This window comes from Tamandua tetradactyla, chromosome 11 (genome assembly GCF_023851605.1).
Source record: "Tamandua tetradactyla isolate mTamTet1 chromosome 11, mTamTet1.pri, whole genome shotgun sequence".
Classification (NCBI taxonomy): domain Eukaryota; kingdom Metazoa; phylum Chordata; class Mammalia; order Pilosa; family Myrmecophagidae; genus Tamandua; species Tamandua tetradactyla.
In genome coordinates, this window is record NC_135337.1 from 89,766,664 (window position 1) to 89,776,832 (window position 10,169).

Here is a 10,169-nt window from a genome sequence, read left to right on the forward strand (position 1 = left end):
GAGGGCGCCAGTCCGATTGGTCATCTAGATCCTTGTTCTGATTGGCTCTGGGTGTGGCCAGGCCCACTCCTGATTGGTTAGTTGCAGGGGGCGTGTGCAGAGGGTTCCGGAATTAAAAGCGTGAACTGAGGGGCGAAGGGAAATGAGTTCTGGAGTCCCGGAGGTCAGACCTCGGGGCCTCTTCTCTGGGGTGCTGCCCGCCAGTCTGTCCCAGGCAGCACGTCTAGCCACGCATGACTGTCTGTGTGACTGGTGTGAGTCCCTGGGCTGTGTGACTCTGCGCGTGGACTGCTTACCTTTCTGTGGATGGGAACCGGCCGTGTGCATCTGTGTGATTGTATTGGTTGTATTTGGCCTGAGCGATTGTGTTTCTCTGGGATGTTGTATGATTCTGTAACTGTATGTCTGCATGTGTGTGATTAAGTCGTCATGGGTCACAGGTGGTCCTGTTTCGTGGAATTGATCGCGTTTCTAGGATGTTCTATAACTGCGTGTGGTTGAGTGTGTGATTGCATGCCTGTACCTGTGGCTGTAATTATGTGCAATACTGTCAACAGTTTTGAGTCTGTATGGGTGTGTCTGTGTGGTGATGTGCTGAATCACTGTATGATCTTGACTGTGAATGTGTATTTCACTGTGATTGTATCTGGTGTGATTGTATCTTGAGACCACAGTATCTGTATGTAATTATGTCCAAGTGGTTGCAAGAGTGCTTGTGTTGTGATTGTGTATTTCTATGTCTCTGTTGACTGTGGAGGTTGTGTGCTTGTGTAATTGACTGTGATTGTGTAAGTGTGGCCATATGTCTTTGCAGTTTCTTGTCTTTACATTTGTAAGCTTTGTGGTGATATTCCACATCATTGTGTGTCTGTGTGGTACAGTGTGTATGACTGTGTTTTGGCAGCTTTGTGTCTAAGAGTGGCTGTTATCGTTGTGATGGTTTGCCTGAGCATTTGTATGTGTATCTCTGGGTGCCTAGCATGATTGTGTTTATGTGTCAGTGTGATTCAGTCTGTGTGTAGTAGGTTGTCATTATGTGTCTGAGTGTAACATGATACCATGTGGAGCATTTGTATGGCATGTATAACTGCTTGACCATCTCTGTATCTAAGATCTAAAAATCACACATGACCTGCCCATTTCCCAACTGGGGAAACTAAGGCCCAGAAAGCAGAAGGGTCTTGTTCAAGGTCACGGAGGCCCAGGGGGTAAGCAGGGAACAAAGCTAGGATCCAGGTCTCCTGATGCCAAGGCCAGGCCTCTGCCTTCCCAGGAACCCCTCTTTCTACATCGATGCTCAGTGTATTTGTGTGTGTTGCATGCTGTGCCCTAGACAGCATATCTGAGGTGACTTGGGACTTGAGTATGCCAAGCATCTGGGTCCTGGGTGTCCCGGGGTCCTCCCACCTTTTGGGCCCTTCTCACCCTTAATATCCAAATAAAATTGTTCAAATACCACAACCCGTCTCAAACACGCACACGTACACACAAAGAACTTAGTCCTCCGCCACCCAGAAATGTCTGAGATTCCACATAACTGTGGGTCTTCTGGTCACCTCCCTCCTTCTACGACCAATGACCTCTCTCCTTCCACCCCTCCCTTCCCCAAAGCCCTCTTCCTGGAGCTCTTGTGGGTGTTGGAGTTCCCTGATGCCCCCAGGGTGTCAGAAGATGGTGACAGCGCAAACACGGAAACACAATTCAGACCTTGCTACCCTTGGAAGCCCATCCTGCCTCCTGGCCACGTGCTCCCAGGAGCTCTGTCTCTCTCTGGGACCTTGTCCTCTTGTCTCACTTTTAAAAGCCAAACATTGAGTGTCTTATGCCAAACCAGGGAGATCTCACCCCAAGAAGTACTCTGCTTTTCATTTCAGAAAACCACTCAAACTCCAATTAGTTTTTGCTTTTTTTAATTAAGGAAAATTTCACCTAGCATCAAATTAACCATTTTAAAGTATACAGTTCCCACCAGCAATGCATGAGGTTTCCAATTTCTCTACTTCCTGACCACTGCTTGTTATTTTGTGGTCTTTTTTCAAATTATAGCTTTCCTCATGGGTACGTACAGCTGGCTTTTACCTTGCATTTCCCCCTACCTTGTAACACATGATAATTTTTTTTGTCTTTGTGTGATATTTGTGACCCACCAACTCTGTATAATTATGCGTGAGGTTCCCTGCTTTTTTTTTTTTTTTTTTTTTTTTTTTGGCATGGGCAGGCACCGGGAATCAAAACCAGCAGGCGAGAACTCTGCCTGCTGAGCCACCCTGGCCTACCCGGTTCTGTGCTTTTAACTACAGGAGTATTTGAGTCCATGCCTGCATGTTTACTTGTCTTTGACTGCGGGTGCCCCCTAGGGTTGAACATTGGTAACTGTGCAACTGTGTGTAAATAATCACGTGTTGTGACAGCAACAAGCGGTGTGACTGAGTTTGCAGGTTTTGCACGGTCCTGTGTGTGACTGTGTCTCTGATTCTCGATGTGTAGCCGTGTGCGTCACCATGTGGTTTTGTGCGTTTGTGAATGGTTGTGTGTGACTGTGTCTTAGGCTTATGCACCTAAGACTACATCTGTTTGATGGAGTTGTGTATCTGTGATTTCCGTATTCTGTAACAACCTTCCTGGGGTTTTGATTGTGGCTAAATTGTGCCCATGGGATTGCACATCGGTATATGGTTGTGTCAGCGCCTGTGTGTGTGGCTATGAATTCTGCGCCAGGGTGATGGTCTGGGTATAGCATTGTGTAACCAAAGCAGTTCCCGGTTGTGTTTCCGTGGCTGGGAGTTGTGGGTCTGTGTGTGGTTAAGCCAGGGGACTGTGTGGTCTGTGTAGGTGATGCACCAGGAACTTGTGTCATGATTTCATGAGGCTGAAATATGTGTCTGTGTGTCTGTCCGTGTCCTGTCCCAAGGCCCCTGGGCACCACAGTGGAGGTCATTGGTGCAGAATCTTGGGTCTCTGTCCCATGGGGGTTGGAAATCAAACAGCAGTGGGCGCAGGGCCCAGGTGGGCAGGCGTCTCGCAGGTCAGGCACTTCTGGTGACCTAATCCAACAACCCACCCAGGAGAAGAGCCAGCTTTCCTCTCCTGTCCCCATCACCCGGGAGCAGGTGGAGTTACACCAGCCTCAGCCACTTCCTGGCAGTGCCAACCGTGGGGTCCACAGTAGATATCGGGGGGCTGATTGGGCTCAGACCTTTGGGTCTCACAACCCAGGCACTTTAAAGCCAGGCAAACAGGAAGCCCCACCCCCTGGCCTCCTGCTCACCGGGGGCAGAACCTTTGGCTACTCAGGGCCCCCACTTGATAGCAGCCTGCAAACGTCTGGGGTGTCTGATAATGCCTGGCAGGGAGTCTGTGCCAAGTCCCGCCATCAGCACGGTTGCTGCTGTTTATCTGGGAGGGGATTGCCACAGGGTCCCGCTTGGGGCAGAGGGGTCCTGCAGTCCTCCCCAGAGTACCCATTCCACCTGTCAGCCCTTCTCCAGGAAGGTAAACTGAGAACAGGCCCCACACAGCCTGCAATGTGTGAATCCACAACCCCTGACATCTGACCTGGGGCGGGCTCTAAGGCCCAGCCCCACACAGGCCGAGGTGAGAGGTCTGTTCCCCAGAAACGGTGACCCACCCCCCCACCCCCCGCCTGCCCTTATCAGGGGCTGCAGCCAATCAGCTGAGAGTGGAGAGGACGGCTCCCTGGGGCCAGCAGAGCCTCAGAGCCCACGAGGCATCTGTGGGAGAGGAGGCCCCCAGGAGGGGGTGGGGGCCAGGGTACCCAGTCTCCGAGCCAGCCATGGCTGCAGCCGAGACCGCCTTGCCGTCCATCAGCACGCTGACCGCCCTGGGCCCCTTCCCAGACACCCAGGAGGACTTCCTCAAGGTGGGGCAGGTGGGGTCCAGGTGGGCTGGCTTGGGGTCCCGGACTGTGGTCTCTAGAGCTGGGGGGCGGGGGCCTGAGCCTTGGCCTGGAATCAGCAGTGCAGGTCGGGGTCTCACCTTGGTCTAGGGATGGGGCATAGGGGTCTGGGGGAGCTGACCCAGGGTAAACTGAGGCCCTGAGCCACACGTTGTGTCTGGGGCTCAGAGTGACAATCCATATGGGGGCAGAGGGGGATGGGGTGGTGGCCAGTGTATCTTGGGAATGGGAAAGGAGAGGGAGAGTTTGGGGGGGTAAACTGAGGCCCCAGCCTGCCATCCCTGGCTCTGTCAGCCCTTCCCCCATCCCGGTGTGGCTGCAGATAATGGAGGTCTTATCGGCTGTCTGCAGCCAGACCAGAGCGACCTCTGTCCCTGGAGGGGGTGGGTGGACAGGCTGTCAGACAGGCAAACAGACCCCTTTCCGGAGCCTCGGGCCAGCCTGCCCTCATCAGAGCGTCCGGCCCTGCACCCCCTCTCTGGGCAGGGTTCCCCGGGGGCCTGCGGGAGCCTCACTCTGCCGGCTCCCTTCCCGGCAGTGGTGGCGCTCCGAACAGGCGCAGGACATGGGCCCAGGCCCCCCGGGGCCCCCCGGGCCACCCTTCCACGTACAACCAGAGTCAGAGGAGGATGAGGAGGATGCCACCGCCACCGCCGCCTGGGACCTGGATCTCTTCCTCACCAGCTTCCCAGGCCCGGAGCCGGAGGGCGCGTCCCGGACCTGCGCTCTGGTCCCGGGCGAGGGTCCGGGGACCCAATACCCGCCGCCGCCCGAGACCCTGGGCGCATACGCGGGCGGCCCGGGGCTGCTGGCTGGGATCTTGGGTCCCGAGGAGCACCAGGGCTGGGCGCGCCCGGTCTCCCGAACCCCAGGCCCCGACACCTTCGGGGGCTCAGCCCTGGCGCCCGTCCCCGAGTCCAAGGGGCTGCTGCTGCAGCCGGTGTACCCCGGGCCGGGGGCGGGCTCCTCAGGCAGCTACTTCCAGCGGACCGGGCTGTCGGTGCCTGAGGCGCCGGGCGCCCCCTACGGGCTGCTGTCGGGGTACCCCGCGCTGTTCCCGGTGCCGCAGTACCAAGGGCACTTCCAACTCTTCCGCGGGCTCCCAGCGCCCACGCCCGGCCCCGCGGCGCCCTCCTCCTTCCTGACTTGTCTCGGTCCGGGGACCACTGGCGCCGGGATCGGGGGGCCCGCAGGAGACCCCGGAGGGGCCGTCGAGACAGCGCCCACCAAGCGCAGCCGGCGCTCGTGGGCGCGCAAGAGGCAGGCCGCACACACCTGCGCGCACCCGGGCTGCGGCAAGAGCTACACCAAGAGCTCCCACCTTAAGGCGCACCTGCGCACGCACACAGGTGAGACGGCGGGGCCCGGGCGCCAGGGGCGGGATGGGGGTGGAGTCCTGCTCGAGGGGCGGGGCCACGGAGAGTAAGGGGCTGACCGGAAACCTCAGGGGCCGAGCCCGAGGCCAAGGCAGGCGGGCGGGGGCAGGTTGAAGGCCCCGACAACCAGCGGCGCGTTTCAGGGTTGGAGACGGAGGGGAAAGACCTCAGTGCAAGGGCTGGGCGGAGAGCAACAAGCGGAGCCGGGGGTTAAAGGGCGGAGCTAGAGGAGGGACTTGGGGGTGGGGACAAGCCTGGAAAGCCAGGGGCGGGGCCAAAAACACAGGGTTCAGGATGGAGGCCACCGGGAGCGCAGATACCGGCTCAAGGGTCGGATTCTAAAGCGCGGGTGGCATGGCATGGAGGGGGAGCCAGACGTGTACGGGGTGTGGCTGGGATCTAGTGGGGACACAGAGGCGGGGCCAGGTGCAGGTTTCCGGGGACAGGAGTGAGGCTCAGATGCAGAGGCAGATTTGTGGAGATAGAAGGAAGAGCTGGGAAACAGGAGGTGTCTAGGCATCCAAGGAGAAGCCAGGTCCCTGGGAACGGAAGACAAGGGTGGGGCCATAGGAAAGAGGCGAGGTCTGAGGAGGCAGGTGCTGTTCAGGCGCGGGAAGGGCGAGAGTAGGTTACCCGGTACAGGACCTGGAACAACAGAGTGGAAATCGGGGCTCAAAGGTGAAGGCCCGAGGTAGAGTGGGGCAGCCGCCGAAGGGGCTCCTTGGAGGGGCTGGGACGCGGGCGACAGCGCCAAAACCCGGGGTGGTTCAGTGTGAGGGCGCAGGGGTTGGGTACCGCGGCACAGGGAACGGAGCCAGGGGTGTAGAGGACATGGGCGGCGATAGGTGCAGTGGCAGAGGAAAAAGGATTGGGGTCACGAAGACAGCGAGTGCCTCCTTGACTTTTGCGCCCTAGGAGCCTCACTTGCCTCACCCGGTGGTCCCAGCCAGGGCGCGGCAAGGGGGTGTGGCCAGGGGCGGGGGCGGAGCCTGGGCGGAGCGGACAGGAGCGCTCACGCCTCGCTTGTCCCCAGGCGAGAAGCCGTACGCCTGCTCGTGGGAAGGTTGCGGCTGGAGGTTCGCGCGCTCTGACGAGCTGACCCGTCACTACCGGAAGCACACGGGACAGCGCCCCTTCCGCTGCCAGCTCTGCCCCCGCGCCTTTTCGCGCTCCGACCACCTCGCCCTGCACATGAAGCGCCACCTCTGAGCCCCGCCGTGGCACCTGGAGCCGCCCGGGGCCTGGGGCTGGCGGCAAAAGTGGATCCACGCCGGGCGCCCTTTCCCACAGTCAGAGCCTCGCCCAAACTCGCGGCCTCGCAGATCACCGACAGATGCAGGACTGACCAACAGACAGACCTGGGGGCGCCTCAGACAGACATCCCCTCGTGTCCTCAGTCACTCGGAGCCACACAGAGACGCCCAACGGTCACGCAAACCCAGCGAGACAGACCGCTGGATATATGGACTCAGATGGACATTCACACACTTGGGACAGACAGCCGGACACTCAGAGAGCTGGAACCTCAGTCTAGCGCAGAAGCGGTCCTGGACCGAGGGAGGGGTGGCCAAGAGCTCCTGCAGCTGTGCGTGCTGGCCGCGGCGACCTCCAGCCATAACCCCCCCACCCGGGCCTGGCCGCAGCTGGGAATGGTTATGGCTCCTGTGAAAATGCCCCTCCCTGATAAAGCTTCAACGTTGGCCTGACTCTGTGTTTTTTTTTGGGGGGGGGGGCGGGAAGACGGGAGGAGGCTCTACCCCCAGAGATGATATTGGGGCGCAGCACACATCTTTCTCTCCTAAGCCCCACCTCTTCGCCTCTGACACCCACCCCCCACCTCGGGCACTACAGGCCTTGCTGCGCCCCCATCAGGCTACACCATCCCCTGTCTCCTGCCCTGAACCCCAGGAACATTCACCGTCTCCCCCTTTTAAAGAGCCTCAGCCTGGGCCCCCAGAGGCCTAGGAAACCCCAAGGCCCTTTGGCGCTGCCGCGCTCCCTTTCCCTTCATCCCGGAGGGATCCCTTGGCTAGTCCAGGGCGGGGCGCAAGGAAAAGGTACCAAATGAAAAGCGAGAGGATCGGGAAACCCAAGCGTTTCTTACAATAGCACAGGTGCCTAGGGTGGGGTCCCAAGTTACACGACACAAAAGGAAAAATAAAATCCAGACTTGCGCGGGACCCAAAGGCGGAATGCGGGGTCTGCGATCAGTGGGAAACTGAAAGGGTCTAGGGCCTAGATCCCGGGGGCGGGGTTGTAGGCGGGGCCGAGCGGGGAGGCGGAGGCGGTGATTGGCCAGGAGCGGAGTTGGGGGCTGGACAGAGTGTCGCTGAGGGGGCGTGGCTGGGGCGGCCCGGGAGGCGGGGCAGGTGGGGCTCTGGTTCCGAATCGCTGCGTCTGCGCTGGGGGCGGAGCCTCCGGCCATGTGACAGCCCGGCCCAGTTTCCCAGGCGGGTTTGGGGAAGTGGGAGGCGGCCCAGCTTGTGACCCGGGACTCCGCGGCCCCTGGGCAGATCCCGTGACCTCAGCCCCATGGCCGCGCTGCGCCCACTGCTCCTGGCCGCGCTGCTGGGGGTCCCTGCAGGGGCCCTGTCCTGCTACGGGGACGCGGGACAGCCGGTGGACTGGTGAGGGCGCTGGAGCAGCCCTCCCCTCGGGGCGTGGCGGGGGGCAGGCGCCAGGGGCACCGTCCATCCCCCGGGATGGAGGCGCCCCACCCTGCGGCCTGGGGCTCCCTCTCTTCCTCTCCCCGACTTGTCCCCTCTCCGCCCTCCAGGTTCGTAGTCTACAAGCTGCCAGCCCACAGCCGGCCCGGGGAGGCGGCGCCGAGCGGGCTGCAGTACAAGTACTTGGACGCGGATTCGGAGGGCTGGCGCGACGGCGTGGGGCCCATCGACAGCTCGACTGGGGCCGTCGGCCGGAGCCTGCAACCTTTGTACCAGAGCAACGCCAGCCAGGTGAAGGAGCGCCCGATGCAACCTGGGGGTGGGAGCCCTCGGCTGAGAAGGGGGTGTGGGAACTTCACATTGCCCCCATCCACCCCCACCCCCCATCCCAGCTCGCCTTTCTGCTCTACAATGACCAGCCACCGGAGCCCAGCAGAGCTAGGGACACTTCCAGCCGTGGACACACAAAGGGTGAGCTCTGGTTTCCCTCTGCATTTGCCCCAGCTGATCGTTGGCTGCTGCCCAGGGGCTGCCGTTGTCCTCATCTTACATTTAGAGTTGTCATTCCCCTGAACTGTGAGAATTGACTGCTGGGGAAACCGAGTTCCAGAGTAGCCCTGTTGACTGCCTACCCCTCTCCAAGCCTGTCTGCAAACTAAGGGTGTTCTCGTGACAGATGTGCTTGCTGGGGTGCCTGGAGCAGCCCAGCCTCACCCACCCCACCCTAATTTCTCCCCTGTTCTGGCTCAGGGGTGCTGCTCCTGGACCAAAATGGGGGCTTCTGGCTGATTCATAGCGTGCCCCACTTCCCTCCTCCTGCTGCCTCTGCCGCATACAGCTGGCCTCAGAGTGCCCACCGGTATGGCCAGACCCTTCTCTGCGTGACTTTTCCACTCCCCGAATTCCAGAAGATTGGTGAGTGGGGACAGCTGAGGTAGGGCAAGCTCCTGGTTCCTGGGTCAGAACGCAAGCAGCCCCTCAAACTTCCCCCTCCTCTCTCCTGCCTCCAGGCTGGCAGCTGACCTACACCTACCCCCTGGTGTATGACCACAAGCTGGACGGGGACTTTGCCCAGAGTTTCCCTGTCCTGGAGATGGTGATCAAGGGCCACACCATTCCCCATGAATCCTTCACCAGCAATGTAACGCTCATCTCACAGGGCAGGACCCCCTTCCACAGCTTCGCCAAGTCCAGAAACTTCAGAGATGGTGAGGCCTGAGGTTGGGGGTCGGATAAACCTTTCTCTGCAGAAAGGGTGTCTGGCTGTATGATGTGATTTAACCTAAGGCTCAGTATACTCATCTAACAAATAGGAATACTGATACTTACCTTAAAAGCTTGTTGTGATGTTTGGACAGAGGGATTCCTATAAAGTATGGAGGAAGTGCTATACCTGCAGATGCTATCATTCCTGGGATGGCTGAGAATTGACAAGGGAGGAAAGTGAGCTGTGAGAGGGAAGTGGCTGCCCCCCATCCCATGCCTTCTTTTTCCATCCTCTGCAGACTTGTACTCCGGCTGGCTGGCGGCAGCCCTGGGCAGCACCCTGCAGGTCCAGTTCTGGCCCAACACACCCGGCATCCTGCATTCCAACTGCTCGGGAACCCAGCAGGTGCTGGATGTGACCCAGACAGCCTTCCCTGGGCCTGCAGGGCCAACCTTCAATGCCACAGAAGACCACTCCAAGTGGTGTGTGGCCGTGGACGGGCCCTGGACTTGTGTGGGTGACATGAATCGGAACCTCGGAGAGGAGCACCGCGGTGGGGGCACTCTGTGTGCCCAGCTGCTCACCCTCTGGAAGGCCTTCCAGCCGCTGGTGAAGGCGTGGGAGCCCTGTGGGGAACCCAGCAGAGCATAGAAGAGTGGAGGCTCTGGGATCACTTTGAACTTGACTTTGAATTCCAGGGGCATGACCTGAGTCATGGGCCTTGCCTCAATCTCTCCTACCAGATGGGAATCAGGGCTGTGGAGGATTAAAATAAAATGGGTGATGGGGGCTGTTAACCCTTTCTTCAGGTGCAGTTTGGGACTCAGATCAAAGCCCTCCAGAAGCTGCAGGCCAGGCTGGAAGAGGAATCAAGGGGAAAGTGTCAGGTTCCACCCAAGATTTGCCTCCCCTGTCCAAGGTAACAGGACTGCAGGTCTGCCCCCAACAAACACATGGGGTGGACATGTGATGTCCCTTCTTTGGAGGGAGGGAAGGAGAGAGGG

At 59.4% G+C, this 10,169-nt stretch overlaps 2 protein-coding genes across 2 annotated transcripts; both read left to right on the plus strand.

Annotated features, from left to right (window-relative positions):
* The first annotated feature begins 3,689 nt into the window (after positions 1-3,689).
* KLF1 (KLF transcription factor 1) lies at positions 3,690-6,992 on the plus strand. Its single transcript, XM_077119595.1, has 3 exons — positions 3,690-3,880; positions 4,455-5,265; positions 6,326-6,992. The coding sequence occupies exons 1-3, from the start codon at positions 3,794-3,796 to the stop codon at positions 6,499-6,501; spliced, it is 1,074 nt and encodes a 357-aa protein (XP_076975710.1). The 5' UTR covers positions 3,690-3,793; the 3' UTR covers positions 6,502-6,992.
* Positions 6,993-7,733: 741 nt separating this feature from the next.
* On the plus strand, positions 7,734-9,949 carry DNASE2 (deoxyribonuclease 2, lysosomal). Its single transcript, XM_077121681.1, has 6 exons — positions 7,734-7,919; positions 8,069-8,249; positions 8,351-8,429; positions 8,709-8,873; positions 8,969-9,166; positions 9,464-9,949. The coding sequence occupies exons 1-6, from the start codon at positions 7,825-7,827 to the stop codon at positions 9,814-9,816; spliced, it is 1,071 nt and encodes a 356-aa protein (XP_076977796.1). The 5' UTR covers positions 7,734-7,824; the 3' UTR covers positions 9,817-9,949.
* Positions 9,950-10,169: the final 220 nt, after the last annotated feature.

Bases quoted from the DNA above. Each gene is read 5' to 3' on its own strand.
- KLF1 (XM_077119595.1), top strand. From the start codon at position 3,794: ATGGCTGCAGCCGAGACCGCCTTGCCGTCCATCAGCACGCTGACCGCC. The intron at 3,881-4,454 runs GTGGGGCAGGTG...CCTTCCCGGCAG, and splicing joins CCCAGGAGGACTTCCTCAAG to TGGTGGCGCTCCGAACAGGC. The intron at 5,266-6,325 runs GTGAGACGGCGG...GCTTGTCCCCAG, and splicing joins GCACCTGCGCACGCACACAG to GCGAGAAGCCGTACGCCTGC.
- DNASE2 (XM_077121681.1), top strand. From the start codon at position 7,825: ATGGCCGCGCTGCGCCCACTGCTCCTGGCCGCGCTGCTGGGGGTCCCT. The intron at 8,430-8,708 runs GTGAGCTCTGGT...GTTCTGGCTCAG, and splicing joins CAGCCGTGGACACACAAAGG to GGGTGCTGCTCCTGGACCAA. The intron at 9,167-9,463 runs GTGAGGCCTGAG...CATCCTCTGCAG, and splicing joins GTCCAGAAACTTCAGAGATG to ACTTGTACTCCGGCTGGCTG.